Consider the following 21,668-nt stretch of genomic DNA (forward strand, 5'->3'; position numbering starts at 1 on the left):
TGGTACTGGGGGGCTTTACACTTATGTGGGGAAGAAAATAATAGTTTCCCACACTTCTTTTATTGCTATCTCCCATGACACACTGCAGTCATTAAAGCTGCAAGTAATGCCCCTTGATCCGCTGTTCACAAAGTATTGCTAACTCCAGCTACACCTTAGCCCCTTTTCAAAATGGCTCTTCTGCTCAGGTCACAAGCTCCTCTTGCCCTAGCCAAGTTCTAACCTTACAGAGCAGGACAATTTTCCTGTTCAAGACTTCCAGTGTGAAAGTAACAGCAATGAGCAGAGAACACAAAAGTTCAGACATTATGAAGGTTTAAAGTGAGGGTTTCATTAATTCTGTGATTATTTATTGCAGCACATGAGAACCTAGGCTCTCAAATGTTTGCCTGATGCACAGTAACTGTGAGAATGAAGGAGGAATGTGGCAAAAACATAGGTAAGAGTTTTGCAACAGAAGTCTTCCCAAATGAGGAAAAAGTAGTCTAGCAGTGGAAACCCTGGAGATAGCACCTCATTGTGGGATGGCAAAGAGGGTTCTCATGTTTCTCTGATGAATCAGAGTTCCTCAAAATGACCCAGGGTCAACACATTGGGAGATGGAAAGAGGTAAACTTAAACTTTGTTAAATTAACAAAATACGGCTGAGACGGAATAGACAGAGAAGATGTGGTTAGAAGGTGTTTATTGTTCAAAGCCTTGGAAAACTAAGAGATCTGCTTTGTTGTGGTTTTTGTTTTATTGGGGTTTTTTTTGTTGGTTGGTTGGTTTTATTTGTTGTGGGTTGTTTTTTTGTTTTTGTTTTTTTGTTTGTTTGTTTTTGTTTGTTTGTTTGTTTTTTATTACAATGTCATCTATTTTCTCCAGGTAATGAATGCTTGTTTTCTGGTTTGTAAAATGCAGGATCCCCAAAATCTGTCATCAGTGCTGCTTTCCCCTTCTGGCTGGCAAGTTACCTTTGGTGGGTTCCCAAGAATTACACACTCCATCTCTACATCCCAGTGAGGATCAGCTGGGCGTCTACAGATATATCCTACCTGTTTTTGGCATTTATAATGAAAATAGAGTTCCAGTGAATTCTGGGCTTTCTGTCTCTCTTTAGAAAGACTGGCTAACATCTCACAAACTCACCCTTCTGCAGTTCCAGCCCTTATGTGTCCTATTTTCCTTACATTAAAAAGATTATTTATCAGTGAAAACCTTTGAAAGTGTTCTGCTTCTTAGCCTTCTCCTCTCAGGCAAACTACAAATCCTTCAATTTAAGCCCAGTTTTCTAGACTTTAATTATTTCTGCTTTCACTTGAATTTTCCGTAATCCACGTCTTTCTTGAGGGACAGTGCCCAGAACTGCATGTAGAATTCTTGCAGAAGCCTTTCTAACAGCTGTCAAAAAGGAAGGATCCAGTAACTCCAACACCTGCTCCAATCAGACAGAGGCTGTGGAAGCTCCCCTAGTGAGGTGTCACAGCCATGAATGCAGAGGAGCTGTTTGCAACAAACCGCAAACCCAGACTGCTGAGAAACTGAACTTAAAAACCACGCAGCATTTTGGGTGAATTAACAACTTACACAGAGCAGGCAGGGCTAATGCCTCCTAGGGACAGCAGACTATCTACTAATTCCGCTAACTACTTAATGGATCAGTGACTGCAACAAACTCTTCAATATTGTGTACACCAGTCAGCTTCTGCATGGTTTTTCAAGCCAGAGCACAAGATCTGCTCGAGGAGCACAAGCAGATCAGTTAGCAAATGTACCAGAGAATATGACAGGCCAGTCAGTGGGGTAAAAAAGTAACATGAAAAGCAGGTGTAAAATCATAGCTTTGCAACTGGAATCACAGTCAGCATAAGGTGGATAAGAACATCTGTAACAGCAGAGTACCTGGTGCATAACGGAGCTGCATGAAGCAGGGCCTGGTTTTGTGTAGCTGGTGTGAAGATGAGGAGATACCCGGGCACAGGCTCTGGTTACAGCGTAGGAACTGAGGGCAGGGCAGCGTTAGTAACGCTGGGATCAGGCTCAACACACATGTGAAGTGATAGGCCACCCCAGAGTGGTGCTCTTGGATTTGCTGCTCAGTCAGACTGCACTCCGCTTTACCGACGTACACAGCAGCCTGTGTGAGCTCCGGTACTGAATTGTGCACATGCATAGGACTGTGGGAATATTGTCCTTGCTTCTGATCTGGGTTTCTAGGCTCTGCAGCAGCTACCGACAACCAAAGAGAGGATGAGGCCTACTCCAGGGGAGCAGACAACAAGCTCAAAAAGCATCCTGAGTCTCTCGAATATCTGCCAGGCTCCTTCCTCTAATACTACAAGTTCAGAGTCCCAAAGCCTACTCCATCAGTTCACAGGTGCAAATAAAGTACCAGCCGATAGCAGATCCACAAACCTCAGAGGATACAAACACAGTATGGGCATGTCTCACGCAGCCAGACAAGATTTAAAACAGTTCCCTACACTCTATGCCACTACAATTGCCAATTAACAAGCCATCAGACTTTGCAAGATGGCAGATGACGATGTTCTGCTCTTAGATGCATAGGAAAACTCTTACTCTCTTCAGGAGCTCAGGAAAGTGCTCATCTCACCCTAATGACCTGTACCATTTGGATTTGCAGGCTCAGAAGGAGTTCTACGTAGAAGGAAACTTCTGCATGGAAGTTTATCCTACAGCAGTTCATTCTTACACTGATTATATCACCTGCATTCTCCACCTTCTCTACAGTGGCAGCTGAGGAAGGAGAAATTGATTAATATGGAAAAATATTGCATCTTGGGCCTTAAAATAACTTTTGAGTCTCACCTCAGCATACTTACATATGGACAGGACCACGTTAACTAGCAATTTGCATTAGATAAGCAGTTTGTTAGTTTATCACTGCCCACTCTGATCTTAAGGGCTCTGCTATACCATGAACACTTCAGGCAGAGAGATGCTCACTAGACTTCCAAGAGGACTCCTTGCTGCTTAGCTCAGACCTTCTCCTGAACCACAGCAAAATTAGACTACGAGGGTGCAAATGTAAATCTTACATGCCTAAACAGCTTGTTTACTCGGAATATTTGCATGCATTTTTCTACCCCCATTGTAATATTACATATGCACCTTTCCAGGTCATGGTTCCCTTCTGTCTAGCCTCCTTTATCTGTGCAGATAGCACACTGGCAGAATTTCCTAGCTCAGCTTCTGTATTACTAGAAAGGTTGTATAGGTATGCACAGCAGAAAGATTCCTTCTGCTGGCATTCACTCTATAAAGCTTTAATACTGTACTTAACAATCTTTAAGGGACTATGACAAGCAAACTCAAATCTAAGCAGCAGGCTGTGAAATATGTCTACACCTTCTCTGCATATTTCTACGGACAAAAATACAGTAGGCTCTAAAGTAGGCCAAGAATACCATGTTCTGAGGAGCTCACTGATACACACACGTGCCAATAAAACATTGCTTGCTCCTGTATCCATGGAGCAGCAGTCCTATAGTTTCTCAGCAGCATACATGAAAATGAGCTACCAAAACAGAGGGAAAGGAAAGCCTTGAATTTAGCAAACAGTCAGGGGGCTGGGGTCATGAAGGGAGTGGAGAATTCAGTGAAGTGATATCATTGCTAAACAACAGCAAGCTGACTAGACAGCACAAAATGGGCATACCCTTCTGTGAAAGTTAAGCCCCACAAATGCAGTCTCTCAAACATACTCAACTCCTACGAAGTTAAGGCTGTGGGGGGGGGAAGCCACCAATAATGACACTAAATTCAGAAATACTGAGGACTGCTTCCATGCTTCCCAGGTAATAAAAATGTTAGTTAAAGAAAAAGGGAGAAGCCCGTAAGGGCTTTGAGTAGTAGCTATGAGATAAAAAGCCCCCCAAAATTAGGGAAAGATCACAAGAACAAAAGTCAACATTGTTTTATTGATAAATAACTTTTTTAATATTTTAACCCAAACATTCTAGCATTACAGTGGTAAACAAAGTGCAAATTTTCAAAAGTCAACTGAAGTCAAAAGACCCCAAACTAGTTAAACCATTTTCACAGAACACAGATTTTTCAGTTTTATCCCCTTTATTGTCTTCAAGGCCATGTAGTAGTTATATTTTTCTTCAAAGCTTGTTACTTGTATTATTGCTAAAGAATCTGAGCTGCTACATTTCAGAAGTGGTGATTAATCATCCTTTGAAAATTCCACAAGGCTTTGAGATACAAAATCATGGATCCATATATCAGTATCTGGAAGAGATGTGTCCACGAGAAAAGTCACTATTTTTCGATCCCAAGAGTTAGTGCTTTCAGTAACTGCCTGTATGTGTGCCACCAAGGCCTTCTTCTCTACAAGATTCCGAAACACTATCGATGCCTCTTCTGACCACTGCTGGCTTTCCACTCCTAGGGCAGATGTAAGCAAAACAGAAGGTCACTTATAGATTAGACCAATCTGAATTATTACATTTATAAAGAAGAGAAGAGAGTTGAAATACTTGATAAAACAGATGTTCAAGTGCTACTGAATGCAACGTAACTCTAAAAAAGAAACACAAGCTCACTCTGTTCCCACACAAGCATAATTATTACAGAGACTAGGAAATTTTTCTTTAAGTCTAAATATATGGACAAGTTTGCAGAAGTTAAAGGGAAATGCACTGACTCACTGAGTAATTCCAAGTATCAGGCTGCCATGCGTGATCAAGGCGTATTAGGAAACATGACAAAATGGAAACTGAAGATCCTTTCAAAACAAGCTATTTGTCTTCTGCCTGAAGTTGCAGAGATTATTTATGCTGTTGGCCTTGCTTTAGATAAAGTTTTCTTCATCTCTAAGTAGCATCAGCTACTAAAACATATGCCAAACCTTGACGACCCAAACTAGATCTGCAGAGAGCAGAAATTAAGAGAAATGCCACCTAAATGCCTCCCAACTTGCACTATTTTTTTGACAGCAGCATCCCACAAAATCAGGTCTGCTCAGGGATGTGATGCTAGAACCCAAACAGGTTTTTGAATATGGCTATAATTCACCACAGAGGAAGTGGCTCCTGCAGACTTGGAATTCAGTCTCCCCAGACCACTGCTGGTGTACAGCCTCTAGACACAACGGGCTCAAATACTGTGCATGAATACCCAGACAACAACTTAGGGATACAAGAAGCAAAACAGCAAAGTGACAACACTTTGCTTTTACTATAAGCAGCAGCTTGCTGCTGATAGGACATAACAACACAGGAACACAGCTTCTTGCAGGTCACAGAAGGAATGAGAAATCAGTTCATCCACAGCTAAGAAAGGGTAATTAATGCTAGGAAAGACTGGTGGGGAAGCAAGTGAGATTTTACAAGGAAATAGACCAGAGACTAAGAGACAGCAGCCATGAAGAAAAGAGAGGAAAAAGTGGAAGAATAGCAAGACAATAGTTACCGGTCTTCTGGGCCCAGCTGGCCTGCTCTGACAATATGAAGCAGCTCAAAGGCCAACTTAACTAGCTACTTGGGATTCTGTGAAGCAGGAAAATTAGATGACTTGCAGGCTTGCTCAGCTGGATTCTGTACTACCCCAGCAGACAGACACAGCTAGAAATCAGCTTCCTTTCAGCACTGTACTCCTAGGACCCCAGCCAGTTGGTAACACATCCATCACCACTAGTTTAAAGCAACACCCAAGGTCACACTTCAGGAAAGCAGATCCAAGGCAACCCAGGATCAGAGCACCAACTCTGTGGCCTGTCATTTCAAACATATTCTGTGTCTAGACTAGTACTGACCAAACAGCTGCAGAAAGCAGCAACTGAATACGGAGAGACATGCACATCTGAAAGCAAAGCAAAAATGAAAGAAAAATTTGGAAAAGGAAATAAAAGACTGAAAGGAGAGATGAAATTACATTTTTTGGTGTTGTTTTTTTTTTTTTTTAAATCAGATGTATGCATGCTCTCTATGCCCTATATTCTCAAGGAAATTAGTCTCAATTAAATCTGTTGAAAGCCCCCAACCCCCTTGTGGAGTTTTGTTTGTTTGTTTGAATACACCGATATATTTCAGGCAACTGTGGATTCCAAATGTGCACTGGAAAACAGTAAATTACAGTAAAGGCAAGATACATAAGAACAACTTCTCCAGAAACTCAGTACCTAGCTTCTAACTTTACATGGATTTGGATAATAAGAACGTAAGTTCTTAGCAACAGATATAACATTCACACTTCATAATGGGTTATGTTTAAGGATTTAAACACAATTTCATTTTGGTTTCACTGTGTCTTTTGCTTATTAGACATCACACACATTAAATGATAGATACTTAAGACAAAGAAAAGCAGCTGCTGGGAAAGCTTAAGCAATCTTCAGTTTTATCCAACACAACTAAAAGTGCTGCGTTAAAACAAAAAAGTAATTACACAGACCACCACTACCTAGTCAAGAAGAGAAGCAGAACTACTTTGATGATGTTAACATGCATACATTAAGAATGTTTTTGTGAGCAGGTACATGTGTACTTTAGCAAAATTTAATTACATCACTAACCTCTGGCTTTGTCCACTTCACATTTCTATTCATTTGATATCCCCCCTGACGTTAAGACTTAAAAAAATTATATGTAAATGCTACTTACCTGCAAGCTGAGCTGTTATAGCTTGGAAAGGTAGTTTTCTAAACATATCCACGAGTGGCTGTACTTTCTCTATGCTGACAAATTCATGTTTACCGTAGTCCAGCTCATACACTGACAAAAACCCATTTCTAAGAATTCCTTTCACAAGGACCCTGTACCACCTATAAAGGGGGAGAATAAGAACAGACATTTTGAATTTCTATTGCCATACTGTCAAGGAGTCAGAAAAATATAATACACAATCAAAAGACCTTAACCAACATGTCTCAGATCTGGGATTATCCAAATAGAAGTCAGCTTTTCCAACTGCAGTCTGGAAGCATGAAGAGACTGCAACCTCAGCTACTTCCTTAATCTCGCAGATATCATTGGACACCTTCCTAACAATGCAGAGAAAGCAGAGCTAGTCTTCCTAGCTTAGCAGAGCTAAGCTTGCCTTCAAGGATTTTACCTTCAGTTTAAGAATTTACTTACTGATTTTCAATTTTAGCTGCGTAAATCTTGTTTTTTTCGATGTTCACAGATTTCTCCTCTGCCCTGCTGTAGTACAAGATCATTTCTTCCATTAGAGCTTCCAGTTTAAGTAGGTCATTCCAAGGCTGGACAATAAAGTGACCTGGATGACAGGCCACTGAGACATAGACATCCATGAGCTCACCAGTCTTTGACAAGGGTAGAGGTGGAGGCATATCAATGGTAGACACTGTACTGCTGGATTCTTTGGCTGGATCAGATAAACTCTTCTCTAGCCTTCCACTAGTTGACTGAACAGCTGAAACAGCATCACTTGTCACTTTCATGGAGCTAGTCCCACTGGCTGCAGCACTCAAGAAAACATCTTTCTGATGCTTCCACAAGTCTGCATTTTTGATCTGTCGATTGACACTACGATCCACATCTGGGAAGTCCTCTGGAGTGAACAAGTAAATGTGCACAATTCCCTTTGAACCATCCTGTTTAACCACCTTGGAAATATAATAATAAATAAAATTTAACCTCATATATAATAAAATACAGTATAACTTCCAATTAATAACTATTAAATGCACATCTGATTTTGTACGTAAGACAGAACCTTTGCCTTTAACAGAAAAGCAGCAACAGTGCATCACATTCTATATGCCCAGAAATATTTGTAGAGGTTCTCTCAAGTATGTTAATTAAGTTGTTGGATAGTAAGCAACTCATAGAGGCTAAAAAGAGCATTTAAAGCTATTCCACTAATGTAATACAAAACTTGAATTGAGTTTTGTTCCACCCAATAGGTTCAACCTCAGTACTGTGTGTACAATTCTAGTTTTCAGGAGACAGCAGCCAGTGTCCATACAGATCTTAACAACTAAGTAATGCTATTAAATATTAACACTTAATCATTCCAAATCATCTTCCTGTCATTATGGGAAATGTAGCCTAGTAAATGAAAGATGGGAAAAAATAAAGATGAAAAAAGCTTTGAGGTTTGCATCATGCCTACTTTTCAAGCACCAACATAAAAAATATTTCCTAACTAACAACAGATATGCTAGCCTTACTGAGAGTAAAGAACAGAAATTTTAATTTGACAAAGTATGTAACATTTCTTTACAGATTCTTCTAATGATTTTCCCAGCCAGGAACAAAAACTTACCACAGTTAAAGCCTACATTATTGTTTATGATTTAATCAGTCAAATATTACTATCAAATTCAAACTATGTTAGGATATTTAGAAAAGCCAGATGTAATAATCGTAAGTTCCAGACTAGAGGTGCTATGTTTTAACTATAAAGTCCTCAGTGTTAAAGAAAGCAAAGGATAAAGGAAAGCTACAAAAAACTTTTTCAAAGTATTTGGAATCAGATTTTTAAGAAGAAATGGGCTTTATTTAGTCTGTAGTAGTCATAGCTTTCCTTTAGAAGGGTGTTTTCTGTTAATTAAGCTGGATAGGAAATAATTTTATTTTTAAAGATAACAGAAATTCTAAGCATAAAATAGTGTATACTAAGTCATGTTGGATTAGAAAAAACAAACAAAAAATAGAGCTGCTTTCCAAGATTAGGAGGAGAAAAAGCTATGCTCACAAGAGGCATAAAAATATTTTAACTCAACAGTTGTTATCTTTTTATGTGGTGAAACAAGAACAACTCTGTTTCTTTCTTACCAGTCGGTAAAATAACTCTAGCTGCAAATTGGGACTGGCACGGCAAAATGTTAAAGGCAACCAGCTGCTAAATTCTTGAGGGGGAAAGAAAGCTTCTAACACATTTAAGCAAGTAACTTTTATGCCAGAAGTAATAAGAGAAGGACTTCCTATAGAATTTATGTCCAAGAGCTGGCTATAAACTTTTAAACTTCTGTAACAAAGATTAATCTGATGAAAGGTTAAGCTTATAGCATTATCCTTTCAGCACTCTTTCCACATGCCTATGGATTCAAGTCACACATGTATTTTGCATATTTACCTTCATGCTAAATTCAGGACAATTCATTACAGTGTCTCTCAGCCACAGCACAGCATCTGGAGTCCACATGCCAGTGTTAGGGGGCAGATCTGCTAGGCAGCATTTTATAGCCTAAGAACAGAATTAATACACAAGGTTTAATTTAGTAATCTGGAAATTAGTCCACAATTTCCTATGACAGAAACTTCATTAATGCTGACAGATTCAATAAGGTATGACAAACAAAGAGACAGAGGAACATGCAAAACCAGTACCATTACACATACACAACATTCTGCCCATACTCAGGGCTATGTTATGATTTCCTTCAGGCAAAGATGCACAATAAAATATGCTCCAATTTTGGATGCTATTAAGCAAACAGGAGCACTACAAACACTGTCAGGTTAACTCTAACATGTGTTTATACCTGAGGAGGTATTGCAATTACTTCTCTCAGGAACTGTGGTGGGATTTCTCTAAGCTCTGATATTTTCACAGTTCCAACTGTTCCAGTATCCATGAACTGCACATCAAGTGCCCGTCTAGTGTGAATAATTCTTATCTGAAAGAAGAAAGCAAAAGCATCACTTTGAGGTTAAAAACACGACAGTGACATACCTTATAACAAGTTTCATGAAAGCTAAGGATTCAGATTTAACTTCAGATTTAACTGAACAAAAAGAGCAGCCATTTCTATGAAGGAAAACTGTAGCTGATTCTTTGAATACTTCTTACCACTACACGTGCCCATTTTCCTTTGGAAGACAACAAGCAGATTTTGCCACAGAAAGGCAGCGATACATTGAATTCAGATGTTTGCTGCAAATATAAAAACAGAAGTTAAAAAGCATGGAGTTACTACTACCTGGCACTCAACTAACCATTTCAAAAGCCACACATGGAATAAACAGTTCTGAGAAGCAAAACATCTGTTCCAGAGATGAAGTGTCTTTCCAGTATCAGAAGCATTTCTTATCATGTTGTTTTAAACTTTCCCAATTGGTAAAGCTTTAATTTCAAGCTCTGTATCTTATGTGGAAACTGAGAGAATATAAAGTGCCAGGAGAAAAAACATGCCACATTTGAAAACACAGAATACAAAATCATTAGCCATTACTTTAATGTTCTGAAAAGCAAGAGCAGTTTAGAGCTGTGACAGTCAACTGAAGAAACTTCTACCTTGTATTCTAGATATTAAACACACCAAATTTGCTACTCAAAGTCTCATGGGGGTGATATTCACTGTGATGATCCTAAATAATTTAACAAGACTATACTAAACTATAGAAGACATGGAGATGGGACTTCCATTTGAAGTCCCATCAACACTTTAGTTTGCTGAAATTCTCAGGCAAAATAAAAACCCTCAAGATAAGCTGCCAAGTCAAGATTGCTTCTTTTATCTCCATATACAGATTCACATTAGAGGATTCTGAATGTTAAGATCTCCTTTGATTGCAGTAAGAACCCAAAATATACTATGTTCAGAAAAGCTGAACTTTTGAAACACCTGTGTGGCTGCCTGCCTTTGTGTTGCTAAACCTTTCAGAGTTCTATACACTCTCCTTCACTGTTTAGCTTGCTTGAAACTGAACCTTGATAACTGAAACATGTTAAATATAAAGTATTCCCAGATGGCATGTGTTCCACAACAGGTCTAAAGCTTAGCTTCTACACCTAAAAATACTTTGACAGGGTAGTTTCACAAGCAGCAGTTCTAACAGCACCTGTAAAGGACCCATGCTTCATGGTTTGACTCTCTAAGGCTCAGACGGATTTTTAACAAATTAGATGCTCCTAAGATTTCTTCTCTTTTGTATAAATTCTTTTGTGTCTAATAACGTTGTTGCATACCTCTACAAATGGCTGGTGGAATGTCAGACTTCTCTGCCATGTGTCTATTTAAAAGCAACTTAGTCTGGAGAAAAGAATGCTGAAAGGAGACCTTATCACTCTCTAAAACTGCCTGAAAGGAGGTTGAAGTGAGGTGGGAGTTGGTCTCTCCTCCTTAGTAACAAACAGCAGGATAAGAGGAAATTAACTCAAGTTGCACCAGCGGAGGTCTAGAATGGATATTAGAAGAAACTTCTTCACGGAAAGGGTAATTAAACACTGAAATAGGCTGTGCAGGGAGGTGATTGAATCACCATCCCTGGAGGTGTTTAAAAGGCATGTAGATGTGGTGCTTAGGAATATGGTTTAAGCGTTGGACTTAGTAGAGTTAGGTTAATGGTTGGACTCAACGATCTTAAATGTATTTTCCAACCAGAATGATTCTGTGATTCTGTGATGACTTTCGAAAACATCCCATACATCAGCTGTAGTTGAAATTAGCCACAACATTCAAAAGCTAAGGGTACAAGGATAAGATAGGCAGCATATCAGGTCAAAGCCATCATATCTCCACGGAAGCCAGGCTAAAAAGAACAGACCTTGGTTACACTGCTTTTACTGTTACTTTGCATGATGTGCTGTAGGCCAGGCTATTTAGGCACCTCAACTACATCATGTAAGTAAAACTTAAAGAAAAAAATACTGAAGTTCCTCCACAGGCTTTCTACCCATCTGATGCAGTTTCAATTGGAAGCTTCGCATTATGACACATATTTTTACAGTTCTAACTATTCAAAACAACTCAAGAAAGCATCAAAAGACATTTTGCATGCTGAAAGATGCACCCCAAAATACTAGAAAGAGAATCTGTAGCATTTTGAATAGTCTATGGCTGTCTCAGAAACCTGAACTTATGTGGAATGGAAATTATTGGTATACACTGAAGAAAGGCTACATGACTTTTCTACTTCTCTCATCATAAAACCTACCTTGTAATGGAAGAAGTCTTCTAGTTTCTGCAAGATTTCAGAAACTCTGGACAAGCCTTTAGATGGCACTTGGCAATATAGGCTTCCATCAGAGAAAACACTGGTTACTCTGACATTTGTGTATAGTGCATCAACCTGTAACAGTAAATTTTTATATGAAAGGGGGAAAAAACCACATATACAATCTCAGCAAATTTCTAAGTACTGTTTTTTGTCCATATAAGACCTTAGTAGTCAATGATTTTTAAAAAAAATTAAGAAGGAAACAGGAAAATGGTACCTGTAGGTGCAGTTCAAGGGACTTGTCATACAACGCCTTCAGACAATTAGCATTGATGTTGATATCGTCTTCTCCGGAAGTGTCATAGAGAACAAGAAGAGGAATATCACCCTTTTCCAGTATTTCCACAGCAAGTATCTTGGAGCATGTCTGTGATTCCACAGTCTTTACTAGGACAGGGTTATCACAGAAGGCTTCCAGTCCTGTAAGACACACCACACTTTTTATGTGTCACCATATTCAAAGGGGAAAATAAAAATGAGGTCTGTGTTCACAACAGAAATCTTTCCAAGAATCAGGATGTAGCAGGAAAGTTGTACTGAACCCCTACTTGCATTCTGCTTAATTTCCACCTTTTTAACACAGCCACCTTTGGGGGAAAGGGAACAGAAGGAAAAAGGAGCTGTGCTAAGTACACTGCTTCACACGACAGAAAATGTTTCCTTATATTTCTTTAGGCTTGCGTGTATTAAAGCAACAAAGACATCAAAGCTGAGTGCAGAAACAACTAAACTCAATTACACAGACACTGGATGTTAAGGTCTTCTAACATCAAGGTTTCTTTATAAAGCTTTCCTTCCCATCCTTCTTTCCATGCCTACCTGTGTCTGTTTAATCTAGCTGTCTTGGACAAAATCTAACATACACAGAGCTATTACAAAAACGGATCAGAAGTCCCGCAGAGACGCTTCAATCCGTAAACAGTGCGCTGGCAAGCTGTATTGTCAACACTGGCTTTCTCTTACCTGCCAGTTTGCATTTTGCAGCTTGAAATGGAAGTGAATAGAACTGTTTCTGCAGTTTGTACACACTGTTGCTTTCAACAAACTCACTGAAGCCATGATCAACATAGCATACCTGATAATGGAAAATGGAATAAGAATGTAAGATCATGAATATAATTGCAAATATGTTTTCTGGAGTCTATGTAAAATGTGTTTGATTATCACATTCTCTGTGCAGCCACAGTCAAATCACTTTTAATTAATTTAGCACTATGTAACACCATTAATATCAGGTTTATTTCACTGCTTGAATGTTTTGAGTTTTCAGGCAAAGCAGCCTTCTCAATATCTCTGTAAAATCATCCTCTCCAGTTGTTCCACAGAATCTCAACTCTTAATAGGACCAGTGTTGGAAGGACTCAGCACGTATTACCTCAAACCACACAGAGAAAGGCAATAAAGCAGCAATTTTTATTTAAAAAGCTCTGAACACATTGAAAAGTCAAATAGCGTTCAACTACCTTTTGTTTTTACTGCATTAAGATAATAAATTTTATTTATGCTTATAGTAACTGACACAAATACCAGTCAGTGCAGGAAACCAGTAAGGAAACCTCTGAGCTGATTGGCAGCTAGAAGTGAAAGAAAGAAGGCTGTGACAGGGCTTCATACAACTTTTTTCTAACTCTTATCACACAATCGTCTGCATACCAAACACTGAAAAGGGAGTCTGAATGCTGTGTCAGAGGATAATCAGCAAATGCTGCAATAAAGCCATAGCCTTCTTTTGGCTGATAGCTCTAGCTAGAGAGAAATTAGGGGTAAACTTGCTTCCAATGTCAAGCAAATTTTCTTTTTACAGATTTTTTTTTCTTCAGTGAACTCTCTTTTATGTAGCATATCAAGTTTTGCAGCTAGTGGACTGGTAATGCTCAGTGTTTACAGATAGATACTGCTGAGAGATTAAGGACACTTTGTTTTGTTTCTTGAATTGCCTGCTTCAGACATTAAAGGAGTGGAAGAGTCTCTACAGCCCTCCCAGCGAACTACAGTATTCCATTCCTTATATAATTCAGGGATCAAGCCCTCCTTCTTTCTTCCTCTTTTACTTCTCTTCCATCCATGGCCGGTGTCCAGGGAGGACTCCATCTCTCCATTACCATTGATCCCCAGGCTCATGCATCCCTGACCCTCATAACTCTCCCCTCAGCTCCTGTCTGCTCTGCCGCTCTCTCCAGCACTCCAGAACATTTCAGAACTTCTCACAGCTCAGGAGATGCCGTGGGAGCTGCTGGGGGGGACACAATAGGGTTTTGCACATTCCTGGACATACTTGTATATATTTGCACATATTTTCTTTTATTACTAGCATTTAATTAAAGCTGTCTAGTTTAGTTTTCCATCCAGAAGTCTTAGTCTCTCTCTCCTTCCCTACCTGAGTGGGAGGGGGAGGGGATTGAGAGTGTTATTACTGCTGGTTCAGTTGCCCATCCTGAGTCAAACCGTGACAGTCCCTGCCACTTCTTAAATACAGCAATCTTGCACAAAACTGAGTTCTGAAACCCCCCCTCTAAGTTCCAGCTGAAGAACACCACACTAACTTTCATAAAAACCTCAGTTCTAAGACATGTGCTATATATTTATGAAATATATCATCTCTGGAAGTATGTTAAGCAGACGTGAGTAAAAAGTCACCTAGTTGAGGGAAGAAAAAAAGGTATAATTAATGTTTGACTAGATAAGAAATAACTGTGAAGTTTGTAACTTTTCTCATACTTCTGTTATATGTTTTTGTTTCATTGCATACGGCAAGAAGAGTCTGCTTGACACAAGACAAGGTTAACAGAGGAGTTAAATAATCTCAAAGAGATTTAACTAAAATTCACAGTACATATAAACACGCTGAATACCACATCTACCTGGAAAGGAACACAAGTATAACTATCTCATTGTCTCGCTATTTAGTGTATATTATAAATACATCAGTACAAGAGTTCAAACAAGATCTAACAGCAACTGGATTTTATTCTCCCCTTTCCCTTCCTCTGCCCCACTCTAAACAGTGCTACTACACCCATTCCTCCTAAGACTATCAAAGGTACATATTCAGTACAAAAGTGCTATAGGGTCCAGCCCCAAACAAAATCCAAAACAAACCACAAAACCTCAAATTACTTAAGAGAAAAAAAACCCTGAAAGACCATTTAATATTGGCAATCACATAACTTCAAAAACGGCTTAATTTCTCAACTGAAAATACTTCAGGGCAAGAAAGGAGAGAATGCTAGTGCACTATATTTAGGAATTAACTGTGTATCTAAAACCTAAGAGTGTTTCAAGTCTTTCATCAAGTGCCACCAAAAGTAATTGCTTGCCTTTATTCTATTGTCTTCAAGAGAAATTATTCGAGCACGCAACCAGGCATCTTCTTCAGCATGTACTGCAACAAGTTGCCCAACGCTCAGAGACTGAGCTACTGACACTCTGCTATTCTGACTGTAGTATGCTTTCATGTCATCTTCCATTTGTTCCTGGGCAGAAGAATATTCTTTACCCACATACCTACAGTATTTAAACAAACAAACAAACAGAAAACAACACAAAAGTTAAGATGCAATTTCAAAAAGCTGAATAAAAACATAAGGACATTTGCATGCATATATGAGTGAGCAAATTATAGATATATACATTTTCTAAGCACAACAGTATCCAAACTCTTTTCCCATTAACAGGGCTACAGAACAGTAACTGACATCAAATTTGGTACTTTTGTTGACAGCTATATGTCGTCCAGCAGTGTATAATCTAGTATGTTCAATTAGATATTTAATAAGAGCTCCTACTTGATTATTACAATCAGGTAGAGCAACATGACAACAAGAGCAGAGTAGTATCTGGGACCAACTATAAAAGACAACTAATATGTCAACTCTGAAGTTACTCTGTCATTAACAAACACTAGCTTAATCAGGTTTTCACTAAGGTTGATTAAAAACAAGGCACCTAAAAAGAACTTTATAAATTAGCTGTCAAACCACATGCTGTTTGCTCCTGGCCTTCAGAAAAATCCTGATATTGGGCTGCTGACCTAATGGTTCATAATGAAGCAGTTTGTGTTTTATAGAATTTCTAATAAAATACATAAACTTTCTGAAAAACTCCAAATGAGAAGTTCTGAATGCTTCTGAAACAAGTCAGATTAGAGCAGACAAAAGAAGACAATTTATTCCCACATTTGTATTACTAGCTACTGCTCCAATTTGTTCGTAGAGTGATTAGCAATGCTGAGTTGTACCAGACAGTTTAGATCATCATCCTATAAAAATCTAGACTTAATCTGAAGGTCTGCTATATGTCCACTATTAGTGCAGATACAGTATTGTGACATACTATTCTAACTTTGTTATAAAGATTAAGTTAAATCTGATCACATTCCAGGTAACACTAGTTTTCCTAAAGACAGCCTGCTCTTTATCATATTCTATGTCTTAGACTAAATTCAAACAGAGGTCTTACAGGAACAATGTAAAACAAAGCCTCTCTTTTCACTGATGTAATTCTTCCTGTTGAGATTTCTTTTTTAAGCTCAAGGACATTCACAAATTCCAGCTTGTCTTCTTCACTAAAGTGATTGACTTGTCCAGCCAAAGCTAGTACAAATGTTAATGATGATTAAGATTGTTGCCTTAAAACTATGCTTTGTGCTAAGACCAGTATACAAAATAAATGCATAAGCAATGTACAGAAAAAGCACAACATAGGAATGGTGCTAGCAGCTAAAACAAAGATGGCAACATTCTCAAATGAGAATTTCTTTCATAACCCCCAAGTATGGGAATTTTCACAACAGATGATCAGACACTGACTCCATTACTTCAGGGAACTAAAACAATGAACTGACATATAAAAGAGGTTCAAGGCTGATTAGTCTGATACATTAGTGATAGCTGGAGAGAAAAAGGACATCTAAACTTCAGTCTTAAAGCTAGTGTGTTGAATATTGTCAAACAATTAATCCTTTGAAGTGACATATAAAACTTTTTAAGATTACGCTCAATGTGAAATATTTTAAAGAATTAAATATCCTCTTTAAAAAGTGCTTGGATTTTCTGTTTTATTGGGGTTTTTTTTAAGTTTTAAAGAACTTATTTAAAGGGCTTGTATGTTTTATCCCAATAATGAGGTTCAGAAAGCTTACAATGGTACTTCCTGAAAGAGTATAGTAACATACATATAAGATAGCCATTACATTGTCCTCTCTGTGGCTGAGCTAATTAGCAACCAAACCAGGAAGAACTAGTATTTTACTGTTGAATAGAATCTCATCTGTCCCCAGAAGTCAAAGTTAAGTAAGTCAGTTAATGAAGTAAAAAATATTTTAGTAAGTATTGCAGCAGTATCTGAATACTACGATGTGTTACTTAAAAGGGTTACTTAAAAAAGTCTTCCAATGCCATCTGCTTTGATTCTCAGCACAGAAGTTTCAGAAAATTTCCATTTAGCAAACACACAAAAGGATTCTAAGGTTTCATTATCCAAATATCCTGGACAACATGAATATGTGGATTTATAAAACAAGCAAAAATGATAGATTCTGAAGCACAAACTTGCCTAATTAGGACGTCATTAGTGTTTTTTAGTTCTATCACGAGGACAGACACAGATCCTTCTGATGGAATGATTAGAGGCGGAACAGTTATGTTCTCTGGATATTGGCCCTTGGATCCTTCATACTGCTGCTCAGCCGTGGCCTTCGTACCATCATGCTTCTGGACTTTCTCAGTGACATTCAGATTTTCATCAATGCGTCTTTGGGGCTTAGCATACAGGATGGCCTTCCTGGGAACATCAGATACATAATCCACTACACATACATCTGAGAGCAAATCTAGGTTATTTAGAATGTCTTCTGGAAATTTTACTTGGTAAGTGTCTTGGTACAGTTTGGGAAGCGCATTAGCCCAAAGACCACTGGAATACTTCAGCAAGATGTTAACAACTTTTTGCTTGAAGTCACTACTAAGAGATGCAGGTGTAGTCTCCGTATTTTGTTTTAATAAGGGGTCAGCTTTTGAAGAAGTAACATTCTGATATGCCTTTTCTTGCTCTGTATCACTTTTTGCTGTAGGTGCTGTTTTCTTAGCAGGATAAAGAAGCCCATCAATCTGATCACCTCTGTGTACTTTCTCCACCTTGTAAAACAAGAAGTAGAGTCAATAATCAGTTGCATCTCTAAGTCTAAATAATTTTGCCATTACATTTTTGTAATATGCATTTTATACAGACTTTGAAATGGACATCTACAGGGAATTAAGCTTGAGGCAGTTACTACAGGGTAGTATTTCTTGCAATGCTTCCTCCTGCATTTTGAAGGATAGCAAAAACATACAACTACATCTGGACAGCGGAAATAATGAATCTATGCAGTACAACTGTGACTTGCTTCCAAAAAAGTATAGTCTCTCTTTTCTCCTAGAAGGATCAGAAGATGGGGACACACTTCACAAACTTAAGTCTTTTGCACATTAACACCCTCGATCTCCCACACAGGTAAGCATATCATAAACAAAAGTTTCTGTCTCAAGCTTACTGAGAGAAAGGGGATTTGACTGTATACTCAAGAAGAGGACACCTGTCAGGCAGTGTTGTAAAAGCTATCTTCTGTCACACTCAGGGAATTATTTTTTCTTTAAACAAGTTCTGAAATTAAGGAGTACATTTCTGGATCATAATAAATTTTCTAATAAATTTGAACAGGCCATTTTAAACCATGCCCATAGCCTCCCTCCATACCCCGAAGTTTTGCCATTCCAAACATCTCACATGGTCTGAAGTCATAACCTTGAAAGCACCATTTGAGAACTGCAGAAACAAACAATAGAATTCCACTTCCTAAAGCTAACCAGTTTCAACCTAAATCAACCTAACCATAGGTTAGCAGGAATATCTTTGTACAATTGACATAACAGGACATCTTGGAGTTTTCACTTTGGTTCCAAAGCAAGAACAACTCCTGCTGTAACAAAAGTTACTAAGGTTTATGCAGCTCCATGTTGATATTCCTTCCTCAGAAACAACTCTTCAGTTTCCTGAGTCAACAACACACCGAAGTCCTTTTCAGAGGCAGATCAATGAACAAAACATTGAGTTGAAATATTTGCTGCTGCTCAGGAGTAGCATTTACTTTAATGAGGTTGACGTCTACACCCATCAGAACTTGAGAAACCTTCCTAAAGCGACTCTTTGTTGTTCTTAGTAACATACAATATGAGCATAATGAAGAAGACTTTGCTGCCCATCTTTAAGGTCCCTTCCAACCCAAACCATTCAATGACTCTGTGATTCTGTGATAATGAGAACAATACATATCACTCATTATCACAATAATATTAATAATATAAAAATGTTTAGTTATAATACACTGAAAAAACTGATGGCCACTACCGTATCCAGAATAATGTATTTTCTCCTGTGTGCACCTCTTCACACTCAGTCACATCATGATCTGAGTTGAGAGAGCAAAACCACCAAAGAGTTACTGCACAAGATTTGTTGTGCATTATATTGTGTAGACTGGTGCCAAAGCAAGTTATCAAATGGTTCTTTGAAATAGGTCTTGGTCGAATTCTATGATCACCAGCACGTATGCCATCTAAAATTGACATAAAGAAAATAGTTTTCATAGATATAAAAAATATTAACCACAGTACAGAATTCTCATGCAGTCATGGTGGCATGTCTGAATCCTTCTTTATGAGAGAAAACCAAAGTAGTAATATTTTCTGCAAGAATAAGACATGAGAAGGCAGATAAAACTATCTAACAATGCTCAGCTCTCCAAATTAATGCTAATGAGTCACAAGTTTTAAGTCTTGAGTCTTTCCAAGTAGATTCACTAAAGCAACGAAACATTCACTGTTAATTGGGAGAAGTGGAGAGGTAGTGTCCCACAGACATTAATTTACTAAAGAATACATATCTACTGTAGGATAAATATAATCAAGTAATATAAAGGACTTCAGTGTACCACTGGAATGTTTCCCAAATTCTTAAGCATCTCTGTTAGCTTAATAGAAGAGATGACAAAACCTGTGTGGACATGCAAACTAGAAGGACCAAAGGTATCTTCAGTGATTCATGACAGGAAGAACCTACATATGTACATTCTGGAATCAGGAACCTTATCTTATCTTGAACTGCAGGTGAAGAAAGGAGCTTTTTTAAAAAAACAAACAACAAGCAAACTTTTCAAAGGCTTGCAAGGTAGTACTCAGGACACACCACCTTGGCAGTTAATGACATCCTAGATACAGAGGAATTGATAAAGATGTCCCAAGTGTCCACACACAAGATTGAGGAATCTGTTTAAATGACCAGCTAAGAAAATTGCCAACTCCAGAAAAAACTTGGCATTAAAAGGACAACAATCTGAAAGGCTGTGTTGGAATGTATGACAGCTCATCTTGAAAGAAGCTGGATGCAGAATTCTACCTTTAGGCACCCTGTCTTTTAGCTAGCTCTTTTTAACTAGTGTTGCAACAGAGATGAATAAATTTTAGCTGACAGGACTATTAAACCTACATACTAACGACTGGCAGCAGACTAAAGAGAAAAGATCCTTAGAGAACTTTAAGCCTCTTAAATCCAATAATAACTCTGAGGTTTTTGAGGCATTGAAGCTTTGTTTTGAAGAGACTGTAGCTGCTAACTGATCGAACCATTCAGAGACAGAAAAATGCTATTTCAGTAAATAGTTTCAGCTTAACTGCAGTACAAATAAGCTCAAGCAGGCATCATTGGGCAACTATTTCTTGCACAGAAGTTGATCCAGATGTGCTAGATTCCTCCAGACAGTGCTTTAGTCAAGACTCATTCAAAGACACACAACACTCCAGAAAATTTAAGTAAGCAGCTTCATTTGTGAGTAGCACTTCAAAACAGCCACCCTTTCTTTATAAAAAATATCTCAACTTGGGTTTCCAGTTGAGTTTATAGATTTGCCTACAAAGTACTTTGCATTAGTATGGCTGGCAGGCCTGCTTTGCAAGCACAACAATGCCTGCTGTCATCTCTCCATTACAGAGCACAAAGCAGAGTATCAGCTGTCAGAATGCATTATCAGGGCAACACAGACTTAATTAATTCTATACACAAGAAAAACATGTTTGTCCTGGGCCTGAGTAACAGAGTGAGCTCTTAAAAATTAACATCTGGAGCCCAAGATAATAAAGCTTCCAATAAAAAATATTCCTAAGATAAATACTGACATTGTAACTGTGTAAGTCAAGTGGAATGCAAAAGAAGTGCAAGCCTACTTCTCTTGGCATACACATATACAAGTGTCAACGTTTGACTCAGTTTGACAACAATGCTCTCGATCCCCTCCCCCTCCCACCCAGGTAGGGAAGGAGAGAGAGAAAAAAAAGAGAGAGAGACTTGGCTAGATTGAAAACCGAACCGTGCAACTTTATTTAGAATATTAATACGTGATATAAGAGTGTATATATATATATACATATACATATATATATATATAGTGATTATACAAAGGTGTGGTAGAAGCCTCTCGCCTCCCTCCACCCCCAGCAACTCCCACAGCACTTCCCTCAGACGAGACAATTCCGAGGAATCCCAAAGCTGCTCCTGGAGAAAGGCAGAGAGTTACGAGGGTCAGAAGGGCTTGAGGTCGATGGGTCGACAATGACGGGCAGATGGTGTTTTCCCAGACGCCAGCCACGAACAAAAGAAAGAGAAAGAGAGAGAAGAAGGAAGGCAGACAGAGAGGCGAAGCGAAGCGGCGAGAGAGCG

General features: G+C 38.5%; 1 protein-coding gene across 3 annotated transcripts in view; it reads right to left on the reverse strand.

Moving 5' to 3' along the window:
- Positions 1-3,904: 3,904 nt before the first annotated feature.
- Positions 3,905-21,668, reverse strand: part of TDRD7 (tudor domain containing 7) — a 43,425-nt gene continuing 25,661 nt past the window's right edge. For all 3 annotated transcript variants that reach the window (XM_051643006.1, XM_051643004.1, XM_051643005.1), the window contains 11 exons: positions 17,472-18,052; positions 15,236-15,422; positions 12,882-12,993; positions 12,136-12,338; positions 11,856-11,990; positions 9,769-9,852; positions 9,461-9,595; positions 9,052-9,162; positions 7,086-7,576; positions 6,612-6,772; positions 3,905-4,395 (listed from right to left, as the gene is read on the reverse strand). In XM_051643006.1, the coding sequence (XP_051498966.1) occupies positions 4,175-4,395; positions 6,612-6,772; positions 7,086-7,576; positions 9,052-9,162; positions 9,461-9,595; positions 9,769-9,852; positions 11,856-11,990; positions 12,136-12,338; positions 12,882-12,993; positions 15,236-15,422; positions 17,472-18,052 (2,421 nt within the window). In that variant the 3' untranslated portion in view covers positions 3,905-4,174. The remainder of the gene's footprint in view (positions 4,396-6,611; positions 6,773-7,085; positions 7,577-9,051; positions 9,163-9,460; positions 9,596-9,768; positions 9,853-11,855; positions 11,991-12,135; positions 12,339-12,881; positions 12,994-15,235; positions 15,423-17,471; positions 18,053-21,668) is intronic.

Source organism: Apus apus, chromosome Z (assembly GCF_020740795.1).
Source record: "Apus apus isolate bApuApu2 chromosome Z, bApuApu2.pri.cur, whole genome shotgun sequence".
Classification (NCBI taxonomy): Eukaryota; Metazoa; Chordata; class Aves; order Apodiformes; family Apodidae; genus Apus; species Apus apus.